General features: G+C 32.0%; 1 protein-coding gene across 4 annotated transcripts in view; it reads left to right on the forward strand.

Moving 5' to 3' along the window:
• Window positions 1–21,695, forward strand: part of ZDHHC21 (zDHHC palmitoyltransferase 21) — a 69,286-nt gene that overhangs the window by 12,775 nt on the left and 34,816 nt on the right. For all 4 annotated transcript variants that reach the window (XM_074361555.1, XM_074361554.1, XM_074361553.1 and 1 more), the window contains 4 exons: window positions 707–905; window positions 2,391–2,489; window positions 7,155–7,266; window positions 10,241–10,379. In XM_074361555.1, the coding sequence (XP_074217656.1) occupies window positions 752–905; window positions 2,391–2,489; window positions 7,155–7,266; window positions 10,241–10,379 (504 nt within the window). In that variant the 5' untranslated portion in view covers window positions 707–751. The remainder of the gene's footprint in view (window positions 1–706; window positions 906–2,390; window positions 2,490–7,154; window positions 7,267–10,240; window positions 10,380–21,695) is intronic.

Below are 21,695 nucleotides of genomic sequence, written 5' to 3' on the forward strand. Positions count from 1 at the left end.
AAGCCCCATTTAAACAGGAGTCTTCTCGAATTGATAGTAATATTAATTGGGCTTCATCCTGTGAATTTAAATATTTTTGACAATTTGTAATTTTCACTTTTTGTTATAATTTTTCACAATGATTTTTAAGCATTTTATTGTGGTTTAAAATTTAAATTGCACCAATCTTACTTGTATAGCTCAGTGAGTTTTTACATGTGTATATTTCTGTAAAGCACCACCCAGGTCAACATATAGAATCTTTCTAGCTCCTCAGAGTTTCTTCCTTGTTCCTTTCCAGTTAATCAACACACCTCCCACCACAAGAAGACCACTTTTTTGACTTGTATGACCATCAGTTAGTTTTATATACAAAATTTTGTAGTAGTTTTAATCATATCTTTGGGTGGATATGTGCACTCATTTCTCTTGGGTTTATGCGTGGAGTTGCTGAGTTAAGGACAGACTTGTGTTTAACTTCAGAAGATAATGCCAGTTTACACTGAATGATGGCAATTCCTATTAAAAATTTAAATTATTTGAAGCTTATGGTGAAATTTGAGTATCTGGAAACTTCTCTTTGTTTTCCATAGTGTTTTATTTTGTCAAAAATATATCTACAAAGAAAACTCATTAAGTGTTATTTTATAGTTTCCAGTGATGTAGTTTTGTTTTTGTCAAATAATTTTTTCTATGTAAATAATGTTTTCTTTTTCCCTCTTCTTAGGATCATCTTCCCTTGTGGGTTGGCAGGCAGTCAGAGGACTGCAAGATGGGTCTTCGGATTCACTTTGTTGTTGACCCACATGGTTGGTGCTGCATGGGTTTGATTGTTTTTGTCTGGTTATACAATTTTTTTTTAATTCCCAAAATTATCCTCTTTCCTCACTATGAAGAAGGACATATTCCGGGTGTATTAATAATAAGTAAGTTTCTAGATCTTTATTTCTTTATATAATCAAATATTTTTCTCATTGTGAATACTTTTGGAGTATAGTACCACTATGATAACCTTCCTTTTAATATTATTCAATGCTGTTAGTATGAAACTATTTACTACACTATGGATGATTTTTTAAAAGAATGGCCTTTATATCTTTTTCAGAGTTAGATAAATGTGATATCTCCACATCTAACTCTATGAAATACATAGACCATTTTGTTTAAAAAAGAGACTGACGCAGTGGAACTAATTTGTGTCTGTGTATTTTTGATATTTCTGATACACACTTACACACTTATTGCAAATGTGGAAGCGATTTTAAGAATGAAGATGATACGCATTATTGAGAGATGAAAATTTCATGATACAAAAATTAGTATGATGTTGCTTATGATAACACTTTGAATTTCTGGATAATTATTTTCTGCTATAGTTCATTGGTGACGGCTTGCTTATGATTAAAAGACTGGATGATATGTTTTGCATGTACATATGACATTTACAGTTTCCATGTGTATTATGTCATTTTCACCTCACAAGAGCTGTGGAAAGTATAATTTCTGTTTTATAAATGGTAAAACTGACCAGTACCAAGCAGTCAGTCCTAGAGTTAGCACTTGAATTGTTTCCTACTACAGGTGTAGTGCTTCTTTATCCTTCCAACAAAATGCTTATTACTTTCTCATTTAAAAGGTAGAGTTATGATGAATGAATTTATTTTCCCTTACTGTTATTTTTCTAGTTATTCATTTTAATACTCAAACATTTCTAGATTTTTTATTTTTATTTTTTTTAAATTTTATTTTTTATTACTATTTTTAATTGAAGTACAATCAGTTACAATGTGTCAGTTTTGGTGTACAACACAATGTCCCAGTCATGCACATACATACATACATATATTCATTTTCATATTCTTTTCCATTAAAGGTTATTATGAGATATTGAATATAGTTCCCTGTGCTATACAGAAGAAATTTGTTTTTTTTAATCTATTTTTACATATAGTAGCTAGATTTTTTATTTTCAAATTAAATATCTTAGGATCTGTTGAAAAGAGCAATTGAACCTCACTAACTCAAAATGATTTTGAAACTGGTGAGTTAGGCTTCATGGAAACGTTTAATTGTAGAATAGTTTTAAAAATGTTACTTTGATTCTTTCAGATATAGTACATGTAATAATTAAAAGGGAACCATTTAATTTATACCATATTGATAGGGAATTTCTGTTAATAAAAAATCTAATTTATTGCAAGTTTATCAGTTATTATCATACAAAATGATATTTAAAATTAGTACATTTAAGAAAGCCCTCTTAGCAGTATTAATCATTTAATTTTTCCATCTTATCTTTTGAAAATTATCCTAGTGATGTTAATTAAAATATACATTTAAGCTTTAAATATGCTTGTTGAAAAATGTTTTGAAGAGTAAATACTGATTTTATTAATTTATTTGTTTCAAAGTATTCTATGGCATTGCCATATTTTGTCTGGTTGCCCTAGTGAGGGCCTCAATAACTGATCCAGGAAGACTTCCTGAGAACCCAAAGATCCCACATGGAGGTATGGTACTCTTCAGATTTATCAGTTTTACTATGCCAGTGTTACCATCTTTGTTACTATATATTATTGCCTTTGGTATACTACCTACTTATGTCATCTAACACCACTTTAAAGTCTTTTATCAAATGTTTTCTTTCCAGATTTCTCTGTTGAAAATCACGAATCCCCTGCTTTCTGACTTTCCTTTTCAGTGTACTTATTAATTTATTTGTCTCTCCCAACTCCCACTCTAGATTTATATAACCTCTTAGAGGGTGTAGATTTTTTGTTTTGTTTTCTTCATTTGTTCAGTGCTGTAATCTTAGTGCCTACACATTTTTTACCACTTAGCAATTGTTGCTGGGTAAATATTTGTTGAATGATACATAATTTTCTGAGAAATTATACTTTTATTTAATAAAGGAATTTTTTGATTGTTCCACTTACCTCATGACATTACAAATATAATATTGCTTAGAGTAAATGTTTGTAGTATTATGATACTATTGCCTATATTTCTCAGAGTTCCAACAATTCAATGAAAAATTTGAAAGACTTTTGTTCTACTGTCAGTGGAAGGTAATTTTTGATCAATTTATTGCATAGTAACCATTCAGACCACAAAAATGAATTGTAAACATATTGCTTGTTTTATTAAATGCCAGGATATAGTAAACCTCCTTTATCCTTTTTCCTGATTTTCACTTTTTGATCATTTGCTATGTAAGCTTTGAGAACTTTCTGTACTTCCTTCTAGTAAGAAATTTATGTCTTTCTTGTATATTATAGAACCAGAATTATTTTTTATAATAATTCAGTGTTTTCCAAGCTTGCCATATGATAGAATCACCTAGGGAACTTTAAAAAATTTCAGTGTCTGGATCGTATCCCATATTATATCAGAATGTGTGGGGATGAGAGCCAGGTATCAGTATTTTTGAAAGATCGCAGTATTTTTGAAATACCTGTGTATAGCAGAGTTTTGGAACCCATGTAGTAATTCCTTCCAAAATTAGATTAAGTGGCAAGTCACTCAGAGAGTTTCCCTTGAGTTTCTGATTGTTTTTTGAGATTAATCATTTAGGGTTTATTTGGTCTTGCAAGTTTAATGATTAAATGGGAATAATATGACACTGATGTTTATGTAGCTGTAGAAGTTTCTGAAACTATCTTGAATATTTAATTTTTATTAATTTATAGAAACAGTAGCACTGTCACTTGGCAGTTGTTTGTGTGTGTGTGTACGCAAGTGCATATGTTTGGGGAGGATGGCGCTCTATAATTTGTATAGAATCCCTCTTCTCAACTAGCCCAAACCAAAGGGTCTCTAAAATATTATACATGTATATTCTACTTCAATTCTGCAACCCAGTATTCCACCTACATACTGTTGGATACTGCAAATCAGTGAAAGGGACAGGGAGGAACTATTTCATTTTGAAAATTTTCTATCTTATCTAAAGGGAGTGGCCACTATTCAGCTACAGTGAAATTGTTGTACAGCCTAGTAGTCTTGGATCTTACAATTTTTAGAAGCAAAACACAGAATCACAATTTTTTGAGATGTTGCATGATTTAAAAAAATATTAGCAACCAATTCAACCTTTAAAAAGCATTCTTTTAAAATAAATACCAGACCGGTTCTACCTGTGGGCCAGGTTGAATCCATCTGAAACTGCTGTGTTACTTTAGCTTGTAGCCTCCATCGATGGAGGAAACCAGGGCATCTTGCTGACTCTTTGAATGTCTGTACTTTATCTGGTTTCAGTTGACATTTGGCCTATTTTTCTTCACTGAAGAATTTTCCTTTTGCCCAATTAAAAAACTTGTATTCATTTATCACATTTTAATGTTGCCAAAGTCTTTTGGTATCTCCTATCATGTGATCCTCGTGGTACTTGTATGAGGTGGGTAGACTGGGTAATCAGGAGCATAGACTGCTCTTCATAGTTGCATAGCAGGTTGTTACAGAGCTACTGTGAGGCCCGCACCCTTGTCTCTACCATCTTTTTACCCCAGTCTATATACAGATTATTTTACCTCTTTATTCACCTTTGCTTTGATTTGAAGCAAAGTTAATTGAAGTCTTCATATGCTTTTTGGTGCTCATTACCTGATTATTTTATAAATATGGTTTTAACTTAGTAAAAAAATTTAAAAATCATACCAGTGAAAAATAATACAGCATGACCAAAGAATTGGGGCTTCAAAATAGTGACATTTATTTGGCTTTGTTTTAAGGTTGAGCGGTTTCATATAATTGAACTCTTTAGAAAAGAAAACTTACACCCTAATATTTTATTACTTTAACTATTTTTAAAAAATTGAATTACTCAGATATTTTACATGCTTTTTAAATATATAGACCAATATAGACCAATAGAACAGAATAGAGAGCCCAGAAATGAACCCACAAACTTTTGGTCAACTCATCTTCGACAAAGGAGGCAAGACTATACAATGGAATAAAGACAGTCTCTTCAGCAAATGGTGTTGGGAAAACTGGACAGCAGCATGTAAAGCAGTGAAGCTAGAACACTCCCTTACACCATACACAAAAGTCAACTCAAAATGGATCAAAGACTTAAACATAAGACAAGATACAGTAAACCTCCTAGAAGAAAATATAGGCAAAACAGTATCTGACATACATCTCAAAAATGTTCTCCTAGAACAGTCTACTCAAGCAATAGAAATAAAAGCAAGAATAAACCAATGGGGCCTAATGAAACTTACAAGCTTCTGCACAGCAAAGGAAACCATAAGTAAAACAAAAAGACAACCTACGGAATAAATTAAGTTTTTAAAATTGACGTACAGTCAGTTACAATGTGTCAGTTTCTGGTGTACAGCACAAGGTCCCAGTCATGCATATATATACATATATTCATTTTCATTAAAGGTTATTACAAGATATTGAACATAGTTCCCTGTGCTCTACAGACCTTGTTGTTTTTTTTGAACAGAATAACTTTAGTCTCCATGTGACCTGCCAGATAAGAGGCAATTTGAATATAAGTTCCATTTTCTGGTGTGAAGATCCCCAGAGTTCAGTTTTATAAACTTTTGGGCATGTAGATGAAATCATTAAGTGTTTATTAATATCATTTAAATTAGGCACTTGCATGTTTGAAATACAGAAATACTACTTTTTGTCATTTTTTGGGACAAATTTTATGAAATGGTATTGTTTAGGCTCTTACTTTTTAAAAACAGCTTTATTGAGTATAATTCACATATCTGTAATTCATCTATTTAAAGTGTACAATTTAGTGGCTTTTGTATATTTACAGAGTTGTACAACCATTAAATAAACCATTAAAATAAAAACTGTAAGGTAAGAAATGGAAGAGGATTTTATTTTAAAATGAGAATTTAAATGTAAAAGATAACTTAGCAACTTTCATATTATTGGAAAAATTAATTTAATGTAGTTTTATTCACATTTTATTGACTTCTCCAGAGACATTTATAGTAGAATGTTTTTCCAACACTTTACTATGAAATTCCAGTATATTGATTTTACTCCTGGCCATTAAACTAAAAATATGAAATTAAAATAAGGTATCTTTTTAGAAATTGAACACTACCCACTGTTATCTTCTATTACTTATATTTGGAGTCTTTTATTTTTTAAAATTTTAAACTTTTCATACTTCAACAAGGATTTAGTGACCACCTACTGTGTGCTAGGTCATACTTTGCATAAACTAATATTCACTCTAAATGTGGAAGGTTAATTTAACTATGTGCATACTTTTAATGTGGCTGGGATGTAGTTTAAACATAACTGATGGAAGATTTAAGAATTTTGTAAAAGTAAAATTCCATTTCAACAAGTATTTAAAGATAAGTTCTATATAATGAAGTAATTGTCTCGGTAGATGACTGTCCCATATAGTTTTAATTGATCTAATTAGAGCAATTTATAATGAAAACAAATGATTTTTCTCTTTACTTCTGTAAACTTCATATTTTTAGCACGAAGCTTAATTATGTGCTATTTCACAACAGACTAGAGGAAATTGCTATTTGGTGGTAGGATAGTTTTGTAAAGAATTTCTTTTTTCCGTTAAATAGTAATTTTCTTGTAATCTTCTTCACTTCTGAAACTATTGTATTACTTCTTAAAGCCATCTGAAATCTTTTCCAACCCTCTTTCATAAATATTCCCAAATGAATCCACTGATATAAAAAAAAAAAAATGGTTTCATGTGGGGGGCTTGGGAAGGATGCCATCTGTGTTTCTAATGATATTATAGGATTGGTTTTGACTTACTAATCCGTGAAACCAGTAATCAACACTATTTTTTCTTTAGAGCTTTTGGATAATAAATTTCTAGAAATGAATTTGTTTTAGTACAATTCTGTTTTAATATAATAATTTGGTTTACTTGGTTTTGTCATTAAATTTTACTTATAGTAATATGTCTAAAACCCAGATACATTGTTTTCTGTCCCTTAGTTTGACTACTCATAATGTCTTATTTTTATACTGTTTAAAATTAGTAACATTACAAAATAAAACATGCATTGAATAGAGCAGCAACATTTATGGCAGATGTTTATCCTGGAGACTTAGACATGTATATTGAAGAATTTCTTGAAAATTTTCTAAACACTTGTTGCTAAATTTCATCATTACTCATGTGCCATCATTAAATGGATTTTAATTTCCTTCTCTAGAAAGGGAGTTCTGGGAATTATGTAACAAGTGTAATTTGTTGAGACCAAAGCGTTCCCATCACTGCAGCCGCTGCGGCCACTGTGTCAGGAGAATGGATCATCACTGTCCATGGTAAGAAATGAATAATTCATTCCTAGAAAGAAAAGTAGTAAAAAATTAATCTTAGTACTTGGCAGATTTAAACAAAGGTTATATTAAAGTTACACAGTTAAAGATATCTTGAATAAGGAAGGATACCTTTATCTGATCACATGGTTATGTCAACTCCCAAAGTCATTCTTCCAGAGAGCCTTTGTTTTCTAACAAGAAGATATTTAAGTGGAAAATTGAAGTAACGTGCACTCAAATATACAAAAAAACTAAAGTAGTTTTATTAAATGAAGCAATCTATGTAAAGCGTTTAGTAGAGTATCTGATACTTAGGAAGTACTTAAGTATAAATATAGTAGCCATTATTGTTTCTAATTGTAATAAACCATATATATCTCATTGTATTTTCTTTCCCATTTGTTTAATTAAAGTGTAACACATTTCAGTTACCCTGATAACTCATTTCACCCCATTTCAGCTTTTTTAGTAATATGTATTGGATGTAGGTATTAACATTACTTGTTGCCTGGATGTGTAAGAGTGGTAGTCAGCTGGTTCTGCTGAAACTGCCAACATTTTTGGTCAACAGGGGGCTCTCTTGGAATATTTAAAGAAAGTGTTCACTTGCAAAGTAGAATTTTTGAAAACAAATGTTGTGAGAGTTCTGCATTGTATCTCATTTCAAAGCTGTCACAGAAATCTGTGAACAAGATATTGTATTTAATTCTGTTTTCCTAGCATGGGATCTCTGTATAAATATTTAAACTGGTATGGTGTAGCACTTTATAAATATATCTAAATACATATATATTTATATTTTTACACATGCATGCATATATACAAAATTAACTGCATAATGAGCTTCTTAAATTTATAATTGCTTTTAACTAGAGTTTACTTAAGGGTAGAGTTTAGCTTTGCCTAATAATACTAATCAGTTTAGAGTTTCTGTTATTTTTGATAGCACAAATTATTAGCAAGCTTTTAGTAGAAATTTAGTTTTTGCTATAACCTGGTTATTTAAATAGAAGTTAATTTCCTGAGATTAGGAAAAAATAAAAGCACTTCATTAATATATTAAAAAGTTTTAAATTGTATCAACAGAATAGTATAGTGTATAACATGCAGTTGGTATTTTAAAAATATACCTTGAATTTAAACAGATTAATTCTGAAATGATTTTATAAACCTCAGTGACTGTTTACAATTACAATAGTGATAGGTTTTTAATAACTAGATAAAACATGTATTCAGGTAGGTGGTAATCACACTGAAAACTCAATTTTGTGTACTTTTTAGAGTAATATTTCTGATTAAAAACATGATGAGTGTCCATGATATTTGGTTGGGTATTGATACTTCCTTTCAATAAATGTAATAGTTTAAGCTTAAAAAATAATCAACTAGGAAATGGTTTGACATTGTATAGATTAGTGTTATTACTTATTTTTAAGGAGTGAAGACTAACTTGGTGGCAAAATAAAGTGCTATTTAACCTAAACTCTAAGATCGGGGTGCGCTTTCAGTTTCTAGGTCTTGTGCTTCCACAGTTTGAGTCACCCTCTCAGAACATGGGTGGGAAGAAGCGGGGAAGTAGCAGAAACTGGAGGGTAGGAAAGGACGTAGACCAGGGGCCCGAACAGATGTAGGCCTTCGTGTGACTGACTTCCCTGACAGAGCATTGCGGAGATACTCAGAGAGTGTGGGACACGTACAGTGTAAATAAGAAGCGAGGAGAATTTTTGATATTTTCAGAAACTACATCATCTCAACTGCTTAATGCTTTGGATTTGGATGTCAGTTCTCTGGTCACCTCAAGATATTCTGTTTCTGGCTCTGTTGATACTTTCTAAGGAGTTGGTAACCAAGAGAACTCAAACACATAGATTATCTTAGGATTTCTTAAAGTTCTCTGGTTAAGAAGAACGCCATGATCATAGCAGTTATTTCTCAAATTTTGGGGGGACAGGTAGGATGGGACAAGGATAAGTCATTTTTCAAGAAACAGCTGTTGAAGAGTATTACTGAGTGCATACAGAGCACACCTCTCTCATAGCCCTGCTTGCAGATAGCAAAACACAGGACATTTTCTTGTTTATGAAATATGCCTCTGCAAAGTTTTCTGTTCAGTTATATATCAGATTTTTAAAAATAGTTTGACGACATACCTTTAAAACAACAGTTGAAGTTAGGAATTGACCCTATTATTTATTTATTTTTTCAACCAGTGGCAGTGTAATGCTATATTGAAATGAAAACATTTGTGAAAGATAATTTATAGTTTTGAAGTAGGGTTTTCGGCTGGAACTGAAATATTTTGAAAATTTAGGTATTTGGAGAAATAAAGTATTCAGCTTGCATTAATCTTGAAAATTTGGAGATTATAACATTAATCCTTTTCCCCAGTTATGGTTCACTATTGTATTGGTGGAAATGTAGCAATAAGAATTTATAAATACTTTTGAATAAGTGTTTATATTCAGCAACCAAGGTTAGATTTTAAAAATAAGAAATTGTGAATGCTTAGCAGTAGGTCAGAGTGGCAGGTTTAAGTGAGTTTATTTCAGATCATTCAGATTGGTCTCCATGTCTGGAATGGCAGAGGAATATATATATAGAAGAGGGTTCCTGTTCTCCTGACCACCGTCTCTTCTAACTGTACATCCTCTGGCAAGTCTCTTAACTCCTTTGTTCCTCTTTTGCCTCAGTGAAGCAAGGAGACTGCCATATGTTCTTCCTGCCTCACTGGGTGGTGGTTGAGTTGCAGGGAGATCGTACACATGGACTTCTTTGAAAAGTACAGTGTGCTTTACAAACATGAGGTACCATGTTTACATCATACTTTTTCTTACATAATGTTTGCTTGAGTGGCTTTGTCTTATCTCCATGATGTAAAGCACATATGAAGTTGTTTATGTTTAGTTTTAACATCCTGAAATTAACATCTCATTAAAGTTTAAAGTATTGTTTCTTTTTCATTTTTTTTTTTCTTCAGGATTAACAATTGTGTTGGTGAAGATAATCACTGGCTTTTTCTGCAGTTGTGTTTCTACACTGAACTTCTTGCTTGCTATGGACTGATGTTTTCTTTCTGCCACTATTATTATTTTCTTCCACTAAAAAAGCGTAACGTGGTAAGAAATGTTCATATCCACTAATGTTAGAGCGACTATAACATACAGTTATTAACATGTGGTTCTTTTAAGTGCAGAAAATTGAAAACAATAACAATAAAAATAAACCCCAAGTTGGTGCACTTTAAAATATACTGGGAATTGAGAAAGTGGACCATATTCTGATAGTCCCTTTTAAATGAATCTATTTATGATTATTTACTAGTGTTGTGTTCTTTAAAAAGCAGCATATTAGATCTTTATATATCTATATCTATATCTATATATAGGTTTAAAAGTATCTACAGTAATGAAAAACAAAGTGAAAAGTGTTAACTTCTTGTTTCTTTTCAGGAAAAGAAATAGACTTGTTTAATTTTTAGAGGTTCTCAAAGGAACATTCAGTTCTTGCGAGAAAGGACTATTTTCCTCTGACTTTTAACAGTAGGGATAAAGTGAATTTGTAGGGTGCCTTAAAAAGTTGTTATTACATATGTCATTTGAGGCAGTGCTTTTTCCATTTTGTAGAGAAGCTACAATAGCTGTTAATAAGACTTCCCCCAAATGGTGGTGGTAGTGGTCGTGGCGGTAACAGGAGCAGCTAGGAGTTGTAAGTGTGAACTGTTTACCAACACTATGTCATGACCATGAACTTTCAGTTCTCACTTAAATGATCACAGCCACCACATGAGGTGAGTGTGATTTTCTCCCGCATTTTTATGGATGAAGAAACAGACTAATAGAGGTTAAATAAACAGTTACTAAAGGCGCAAAGGTAGAAGTGATTATTCAGCTACTTTCAGTTGCAGAACTGGGATTTGAGCCTGGTTGTGTTTTCTGAATCTTGCGTGCTTTGTGTGTAGAACTGGTATTTGAGCCTGATCCTGTATGTCATTTGGGCTTAAATTGTGTTTTTAAAATGCCCTCTGTGTGTATGGGAGTGTGTGTGACAGAGAGTACATACAAGTACACATGTGAGGGAGCAAGATGGGAAAGGAGAGAGGGGAGAAGGAATAGAATCCCTGATGGACAAGGGTGTTTTTCTAACTTATTAATATCAATTTATACCGTTTAAATCTTTCGTATTAAAAATAACAAGTTCAGAGGTGGTGCATACAATTAAATTTTGTAACGAGAGCAGTTGAGAGAAGGTCTTTAAGTTCTGTGTATTTAGATCTTTTTTGTGCACATGATTTTTTTGTATAATTAAAAGAGGTTATTTGCTATTGTTGCTTGATTGCATATGTTAGTGGGGCCTTGTGGTGACTTGGCATATTAAATATAGAGTGAGCAATTAAAATTAAATACTAATAACTGAACAGAGTTCAAAAGGGAGAGCTTTACATATAGGTATTTGACATTATCACACTAAGAATGTAATGCATGCTAGTACCAAAGTTTTAGAAATGTTTCATTTATTTATAGATTAATTTCTGATACAGCTGGTATTGTAGTTAGAATATATAAAAAGTTGTAAATATTCTCTCAAGAGTAACCTGTTTCAAATAGATTGAATCTAATAAGAATAGCATTAAAATAGAGTTTTAACAGTAAGATTAAGGTCATAATGTTTAAAAGCAGGGAGAGGTAAAATTAGTGGTATTACTGAATGCTACTAGAGTTTCTCTAGGAGGGAACGCACTGTAGTGTAGAGGAGGTATTGGCAAACTGCGGGCGTTGGGTTAAATTTGACCTCCACTTGTTTTTATTAATAAAGTTTTACTTGAAGCACAGCTACTCTCATCTGCTTTCATATTGTTTACAATTGCTTTTGTGCTGCAACAACAGAGTTGAGTAATTGAAACAGAGGCAAGTCGCCTGAGACTTCTAAAATATTAAGTATCTGGCTCTTTATGTCGCTTACCAACTTCTGGTATTGGAAAGATCTTGATTTTGTATACAGACACACCTTTTCTTATTTTAGATATAACCTTTGACACATCCTTTAACCTCTGAATTTCAGTGTCCATTTCTGAAAAATGTGAATAGTAGTGAAATTAAATGAGATAAACATGTAAACGTATCTGATAGATAATAGAGTTATCAGTTTATGTTATACTTGATTTTAGTGAAAGCTCTCAGAAGGAGGGAACCATTTTTCTTTGGCCTACGAATTTTTATGAAATATTTACAGACTGTTCATCAGTACTACTAGGTGATCAGTGATAGACTAAAGAAATTCCAATACCCAGATAAGAATATAATGGTAATGTTTAACTGAAGTATTAAGATGTTACACATTACAAACTGATTCCTCTCTTCACATGAAAGGTAGAAACTGGAAAAATTACTATCAATTAGAGGAAAGATCACTACTTTTTAATAGAAAACTGATGATAGGTGATCCTATTTGAATACTTAGAAATGTATACATAGACATATTTACATGCATACTGAATGTTGACAAAAGGCTAATAGCATAGTGAAAGTTTATTAAGAGATTTAAAATCTAGGAGGAAAATACAAAAAGTGAGTACAAGTTGGGTTTTGAAAATTCAAACCCAATTTTTCTTAGAACACTTGTAGAAGCAATACAAATGATTTTTAATTTTTTAAAATCATAATTATTAGTCAAAAGAATATCAAATGAAAATCAAATAATTAGCTATATAATATTGGTTGTAATAAAGCTACTTTGGTAATAAGCAATAAGTTACAAATAGTTCTAGGGACCTAACAATTTTTTTTAACATTTTTTTATTGATTTATAATCATTTTACCATGTTGTGTCAAATTCCAGTGTAGAGCACAATTTTTCAGTTATACATGAACATATATATGTTCATTGTCACATTTTTTTCTCTGTGAGCTACCCTAAGATCTTGTATATATTTCCCTGTGCTATACTGTATAATCTTGTTTATCTATTCTACAATTTTGAAATCCCAGTCTATCTCTTCCCACCCTCCGCCCCCTTGGCAGCCACAAGTTTATATTCTATGTCTGTGAGTCTAGTTCTGTTTTGTATTTATGCTTTGTTTGTTTGTTTTTGTTCTTTAGATTCCACATATGAGCGATCTCATATGGTATTTTTCTTTCTCTTTCTGGCTTACTTCACTTAGAATGACATTCTCCAGGAGCATCCATGTTGCTGCAAATGGCATTATGTTGTCAATTTTTATGGCTGAGTAGTATTCCATTGTATAAATATATCACATCTTCTTTATCCAGTCATCTGTTGATGGACATTTAGGCTGTCTCCATGTCTTGGCTATTGTAAATAGTGCTGCTATGAACATTGGGGTGCAGGTGTCTTTCTGAAGTAGGGTTCCTTTTGGATATATGCCCAGGAGCAGGATTCCTGGGTCATACGGTAAGTCTATTCCTAGTCTTTTGAGGAATCTCCGTACTGTTTTCCACAGTGGCTGCACCAAACTGCATTCCCACCAACAGTGAAGGAGGGTTCCCTTTTCTCCACAGCCACTCCACTATTTGTCATTTGTGGATTTTTGAATGGTGGCCATTCTGACTGGTGTGAGGTGATACCTCATTGTAGTTTTGATTTGCATTTCTCTGATAATTAGTGATATTGAGCATTTTTTCATGTGTCTGTTGATCATTTGTATGTGTTCCTTGGAGAACTGCTTATTTAGGTCTTCTGCCCATTTTTGGATTGGGTTGTTTATTTTTTTCTTACCGAGTCGTATGAGCTGCTTATATATTCTGGAGATCAAGCCTTTGTCAGTTTCATTTGCAAAAATTTTCTCCCATTCCTTAGGTTGTCTTTTTGTTTCACTTATGGTTTCCTTTGCTGTGCAGAAGCTTGTGAGTTTCATTAGGGGACCTAACAATTCTTTTAGCTAGTAGTGCTGAGCAGGAATGCTCAAGTCTTACAGTATCCTTGTTTTGTTACGTAGGATGTTTTCATAATTACTTTCATGTTAGAGATAATGAAATTGAAACCCAAAGGGGTTATGTTATGACATTTTGAAAATCATTTAGCATTCTGTTAGGAATCCAATGCATTTTAACCTTGTTTATGATATATTTGCTGAATGAAGTGATTCATATATTTTCAGGTTAGATGTATAGAGAGAATTTTGTCACAATGTTACCCAATATAAGAAAAGACTATTTTAGTCTTTTTGCAGATACTGACTACTATATATAAATTAGATAAACAGCAAGGTCCTACTGTGCAGCACAGGGAACTATGTTCAATACCTTGTAGTAGCTTATAATGAAAAAGAATATGAAAAGGATGTAATCACTATGCTTTACACCAGAAATTAGCGCAGCATTGTGAACCAACTACACTTCAGTAAAAAAGAAACAAAAATTCTAAAAAGACTGTTTTGTTTGACTAAATCCATGAAAATAGTATGTTTTATTTTTGGTGTCTCTAACCTGCCTGCTTAAACTTACTGGAATAAAGCTAAATTTTAGGACCAGAATTTAATTAAACCTGGAGAAAATATTTTATAATTTATATAGAATTTTCAGTAGCACTTAGTATTCATTGAAATGAATTCTAATCATTCATTGATTTAGATGTTGATATTTTGAAGCTATGTTACTAGGTGCATACAGTCTTAGAATTCTAATATTGTTCTAATGGATTGACTTTTTTAAACTTTTTTTAAATTGAGTTATAGTCATTTTACAATGTTGTGTCAAATTCCAGTGTAGAGCACAATTTTTCAGTTATACATAAATATACATATATTCATTGTCACATTTGTTTTTCACTGTGAGCTACCACAAGATCTTGTATATATTTCCCTGTGCTATGCAGTATAGTCTTGTTTATCTATTCTGCATATGCCTGTCAGTATGTACAAATTTTGAACTCCCAGTCTGTCCCTTCCCACCTCCCCCTGCCCCCTTGGCAACTACAAGTTTGTATTCTATGTCTATGAGTCTGTTTCTGTTTTGTATTTATGTTTTTGTTTTTGTTTTTTTAATCTTTATCTTTCTGGCTTACTTCACTTAGAATGACATTCTCCAGGGGCATCCATGTTGCTGCAAATGGCATTATGTTGTCAGTTTTTATGGCTGAGTAGTATTCCATTGTATAAATATACCACAGCTTCTTTATCTAGTCATCTGTTGATGGACACTTAGGCTGTTTCCATGTCTTGGCTATTGTAAATAGTGCTGCTATGAACATTGGGGTGCAGGTGTCTTTCTGAAGTAGGGTTCCTTCTGGATATATGCCGAGGACTGGGATTACTGGGTCATTATGGTAAGTCTATCCCTAGTCTTTTGAGGAATCTCCATACTGTTTCCTGGATTGACTCTTGTATCATTATAAATTACACCTTTTCATCTGTAGTAATTATTCTTGCCTTAAAATGTTTTTCTTTTTGTTTAATTTAGTTTTATCAGGTTTCTTTTGGTTAGTATTTTTATGGTTTATCTTTTTCTATCTTTTTACCTTTAACCTTTCTCAGTTATGTCTTGTCTATGTGTCTTATAGGCATCAAATTTTTTTAAGTCTTATTTGATAATCTTTGTCTTCTAATTGGAACAGTCCATTTTTTAGTGTAACTGATATTAATCCTGTTGTGTTACTTTTTATTTTCTGCTTGACTCATCTGTCCTTTATTTTCATTTTTCTCCTTTTCTTGCCTACTTTGGAATTTTCAATTAAAAACATCCAATTTATCCATTCTAATGGCGTTTCTTCTTTCACTTTTTTTAAAATGATTTTACCAGAGATGAAAACATTCTTCCTTGATTTTTTTGAAGTTTAAGTTGGTAATTTAACCATTGCCAAGATAATGAATGTGGTGGCCTTAGAACCCCTCCTATCATCATCATTTTTGGTATTTTGGGGGTATAAATAGAACTAAAAAGCTTGACAACAAGATGTAAGTGTTGTCATTTGTATATTATGTGTTATAATGCATGTGTTATACAATGTCAGGATTCATTTAGAATTATCTGCATATTGATACTTTTCTTAGTCCATTATGTCTTCACAACTTTCTAAGCTTCTTTCTGGGAGTATTTCCCAGTTTTGGTTCACCTGAAAATGTCTTTATTTCTCTTCCATCTTTGAAGGATTTATTTGCTTGGCATAGAATTACAGGTTAGAGTTATTTTCAGGTTTTAAAAGATATTATTTCCTTGTCCCGTGGTTTCCATCATTTCTGTCATAAAGTCAGTTGTTTTATTGTTCCTCCATTGAAGTAATGTATCTTTTCTCTGACTGCTTTTATGGCTTAGTTATATAATTACATTATTTCAGCTTTGTTGAATTATAATTAATACATAAAATTTTAAAATATTTAAACTGTGTATTATGATAATTTAATATATGTATACCCTTTGAAAGGATTCCCCCATCTAGTTAATTAACACATTCTTCACCTCAGCTTTTTTTAATGAGAATATTAAAGTTCTAATCTCTTAGCAAATTTCAGTTATACAATATGTTGTTAAAACTGGTCAATTTGTTTTACATTAGGTCCTTACAACTTACTCATCTTATAGTTAAAATTTGTACCCTTTTACCAATCTCTCCCTACTTTCCCCAACTTCAACCCCTGGCAATTACTTTTCTACTCTGTTTCTGTGAGTTGAATTTTTAAAAATGCTACAGATAAGTGATGCCATTTGGTTTATTTGACTTAGTATAATGCCATCAAGGTGCATCCATGTTGTCACAAATAGCAGAATTTCCTCTTTTCTCATGGCTGAATTATATTCCATTGTATAAATATGCAACATCTTTTTTATCCATTTATCCATTGATGGACACTTAGGTTGCTTTCATATCTTGGCAATTGTGAATAACACTGCAGTGAACATGGGAGTGCAGATATCTCTTGGAGATTGTGTTTTCACTTCCTTTGGATATATACCCAGAAGTAAAATTGCTAGATCATATGGTAGTTAATTTTTAACCTTTTGAGGAACCTTCATACTGCTTTCTGTAGTGGCTGCACCAATTTACATTCCTGCCAACAGTGTACAAGGGTTCTCTTTACTTCACATCTTTGCCAACCCTTATCTTTTCTTTCTGGTAATAGCCATTCTAATCTAACAGGTGTAAGGTGATATCTCATTGTGGTTTTGATTTACATTTCCCTGATGATTAGTGATATTGAGTACATTTTCATATACTGGTTGGCCATCTCTATGTCTACTCACATCCTCTGCCCATTTTTTAATAAAAATGTTTGAGTTTTTTTGCTGTTGAGTTGTATGAGTTCTTTGTCTATTTGGATATTAACTCCTTATCAGACATGTGATTTGCAAATATTTTTTCATATAACATGGGTTGCTTTTTCATTTTGTTGGACTGTTTCCTAATCTGTGCAGAAGCTTTTTAGTTTGAGGTAGTCCCACTAATTTATTTTGCTTTGGTGATTTTGCTCTTGGTGTCAGATCCAAAAAATCATTGCCAAGACCAGCATCAAAGAGCTTACCCAATATATATTCTTCCATGAGTTTTACAGTTTCAGGTTTTATCTTCTAGTCTTTGATTCATTTTGAGTTGATTTTTGTATATGCTATAAAACAGGGGTCCAGTTTCATTCTTTTGCATGTGACTGCCCAGCTTTCCTTATTTATTGAAGAGACTGTCCTTTCTCTATTGATTATTCTTGGCTCCTTTGTCATAAATTAATTGACCATATAGGCTGAGTTTATTTCTGGGCTGTGTATTCTGTTCCATTGATCTAAGTGTCTTTTTATGGCAGTATCATACTATTGTGCTTACTGTAGCTTTGTAATTTGTTTTGAAATCAGGACGTGAGAAGCTTCCAGCTTTGCTTCTTTCTTAAGATTGCTTTGGTTATTTGGGATCTTTTATGGTTCCATACAAATTTTAGGATTGTTTGTTCTATTTCTGTGAAAAATGCAGTTGGAATTTTGATAGGGATTGCATTGACTTTGTAGATTGCTTGGGTAGTATGGACCTTTTAAGAATATTTATTTTTCCATCTATGAAGATGTAATAACTTTCCACTTATTGGTGTCCTCTTCAGTTTCTTTCATCATCTCATAGTTTTCACTGTACAAATCTTTTACCTTGTTGGTTAAATTTATTCCTAGATATTTTATTCTCTTTAATAAAATTGTAAATGGGATTGTTCCCTTAATCTCTCTTTATGATATATTGTTATTAGTGCATGGAAATGTAACTGATATTTGTATATTAATTTTGTATCCTACAGCTTTAGTGAATTCATTTATCAGTTCTAATTGTCTTTAGTGGAGTCTTTTAAGTTTTCTGGATGCGATATCATGTCATCTGCAAATAGTGTTAGTTTTACTTCTTCCTTTCTAATTGGATGCTTTTAACTTCTTTTTCTTGCCTAATTGCTGTGATTTCCATTGTTGAACATTGGTGGTGAGAGTTGGCATCCTTTTCTTTTTCTTGATCTTAGAGTAAAAGCTTTCAGCTTTTCACCGAGTATGATGTTTTTGTGGGCTTGTCATATATGGTCTTTATTATGTTGAAGTACGTTCCCTCTTACATCCAGTTTGTTGAGAGTTTTTATCATGAATAGTTGTTGAATTTTGTCAAGTGCTTTTCTATATTTATTGAGATGATTATATGATGTTTATCCTTTGGTTAATGTAGTATATTTGATTTGATTGATTTGCAGATGTTGAAGGATCTTTGTATCCCTGGAATTAAATCCCACTTGATCATGATGTAGGATCCTTTTAATGTATTGTTGAATTTGGTTTGCTAATATTTTATAGATTTTTGTATCTGTGTTCATCAGGGATATTGGCCTGTAATTTTCTTTTTTTTATGTTTTTTTTCACTATCACATTAATACTGACCTTATAAAATATTTTTGTAAGTGTTCCCTCCTCTTCAGTTTTTTTTTTTTTTTTTTTAAATTTAGGAACAATTAGTGTTATTTCTTCCTTAAATGTTTGGTAGAATTCATCCATGAAGCTTTTTGGCCCTGGAATTTTCTCTTTTGGGAGTTTTGACTACTGATTTAGTCTCCTTACTAGTGATTGATCTGTTCAGATTTTCAGATGTTCTGTTTCTTAATGATTCATTGTTGGTAGGTTCTTTGTTTCTAAGACTGTATCAGTTTCTTCTAGGTTGTCCAATTTGTTGGTATATAATTTTTCATAGTAATCTCTTATGATCCTTTGTATTTTTGTTGTACCAGTTGCAATGTCTTCTCTTTTATTTCTGATTTTACTTATTTGAGTTTTTGCTCTCTCTTTTCTTATTGTGTATAGCTAAAGGTTTGTGTATTTTGTTTATCTTTTCAAAAAACCATGCTTTAGCTTCCTTGATCTTTTCTGTTGGTCTTTTTAGTTTCACTTATTTCTACTCAGATCTTTGTATTTTCCTTCTTTCTACTAACTTTTGCCTTGCTTTGGCCTCCTTTTTCTAGTTCCTTGAGATAAAGTTGGGCTGTTTGAGATCTTTCTTTTCTCCTAATGTAGGCATTTATAGCTATGAACTTCCCTCAGAACTGCTTTTGCTGCATCCAATGAGTTGTAATACGATGTATTTCCATTTTCATTTGCCCCTAGATATTTTTTGACATCTGTTTTGATTTCTTCTTTGACCCATAGGTTGTCTGTCTAGTAGTATGTTGTTTAATCTCCACATATTTGTGAATTTTCTAGTTTTCTTATAATTGATTTCCAGTTTTATACCATTGTGGTTGGAAAAGATGCTTGGTATGATTTCAGTCTTTTTAAAATTACTAAGATTTATTTTGTGGCCAAACATATGATTTACCTTGGATAATGTTTCATGTGCACTTGAGAAGCTATGTATTCTGCTAATGTTGGATGGAATGTTCTTTAAATGTCTGTTAAGTCCATCAGGTCTAATGTGTAGTTTAAGTCCAGTGTTTTCCTTACTGATTTTCTGTCTGGATGATCTATCCTTGTTGAAACTGAGATATTAAAGACCCCTATTATTACTATATTGCTATTTATTTATCCCTCAAGTCTCTTAACATTTACTTTATGTATTTAGGCACTCCTATGTTATATGCATCATATTTATAAATATACCCTCTTGTTGGCTTGACCTCTTTATCGTTATGTATTGACTTTCTTTGTCTCTTATTACAGTCATTGGCTTAAAGTCTGTTTTGTCTAAGTATAACTACATATGCTTTCTTTTGATTTTCATTTGCATGGAATATCTTTTCCCATCCCTTCAGTTTCAATTTTTGTGTCCTAAAAGCTGAAGTGAATCTCTTGTAGGCACGGTATGATTTGGTCTTTTTTTTTTTTTTTTTTTTTTTAAATCCATTCAGCCATTCTCTGCTTTTAATTGGAGAATTTAGTCCATTTACATTTAAAGTAATTATTGATTGGTATGGACTTATTATTGCCATTTTTAAAGTTGTTTTCTGGCTCTTTTGTAATTCCTTTGTTCTCTTCTTCTTCCCTTGCTTTCTTTCTTTGTGATTTGGTGATTTTCTTTTAGTGGTGTGCCTTAAGTGTAAGATTCACTCAGCTAGTTTCTGGATTTCTTTCAAAGGGAATTACTCCATGCTTAACAGTAGATTCTTTGTGTCTGTGGGAAGAATTGAGTTCAGGAGCCTGCCCTGTTGCCATCTTGGACCAGAACTCCTATGATTTCTTTTGGTCTTTGTATTTAACAGGTGTTCTGTCATGTGCTTCATTGTTGTTTTCTCTGTATTTTTCCTGTTTGAGAGTTTATATAACTTCTTGAATCTGTGGCTTGATGACATTCTTAAGTTATGATCATTTCTTGGCTTGTGTCACTTCAAATATTACTTTTGCCCAACTTTTTCTTTTGCATTTCTGGGATTCTAATTACGTTCACATGACATCCCACTGCGCTACATAACTTTTTGCAGTCTTTTCTGAATTTTCCTTTTTTTCCTTCCTCTGTATTTCAGGCTGGATATTTTCTACTGACTCCTTTTCTGGTTTACCAATCAACTCTTCTACTCTGTTTAATCTACTGTCCCACACTTCTGTTGAGTTTATTAATTCAGTTATTATATTTTTTTATTGTCAGAATTTCCCTTTGATTTTTTTTTCATAGATCACTTCTCTGGTGAAATTCTTAATTTGTCATCTAAATTTTGGACATTTTGATCAAAGTTATTTTAATGTTTATGCCTGATAACTCCAGTAGTGAGATCTACTTGTGGGTCTGTTTCTGTTGACTTTTTTTTTTCTTCTTTTTCTTAGTTTCCATATATTTGGTCCTTTCTTCTGATATATCTGATAAATTTTGTTAGATACTGGGCATTTTATATGACAAATTGTGGAAGATCTGGTTGATGCTTTTTTTTTCAAGATACAATTTACTTCTTTTTTTTGGACAGTCAATAAGAGAAGGCTCATCTTGATCCAATCAAATATTTGTATGATAAAGATTTCTAAAGCAAAATAACAAAACATTGGTCTTAAAAC

The sequence above is a fragment of the Camelus bactrianus genome, chromosome 4, assembly GCF_048773025.1.
Source record: "Camelus bactrianus isolate YW-2024 breed Bactrian camel chromosome 4, ASM4877302v1, whole genome shotgun sequence".
In the NCBI taxonomy this organism is placed as follows: domain Eukaryota; kingdom Metazoa; phylum Chordata; class Mammalia; order Artiodactyla; family Camelidae; genus Camelus; species Camelus bactrianus.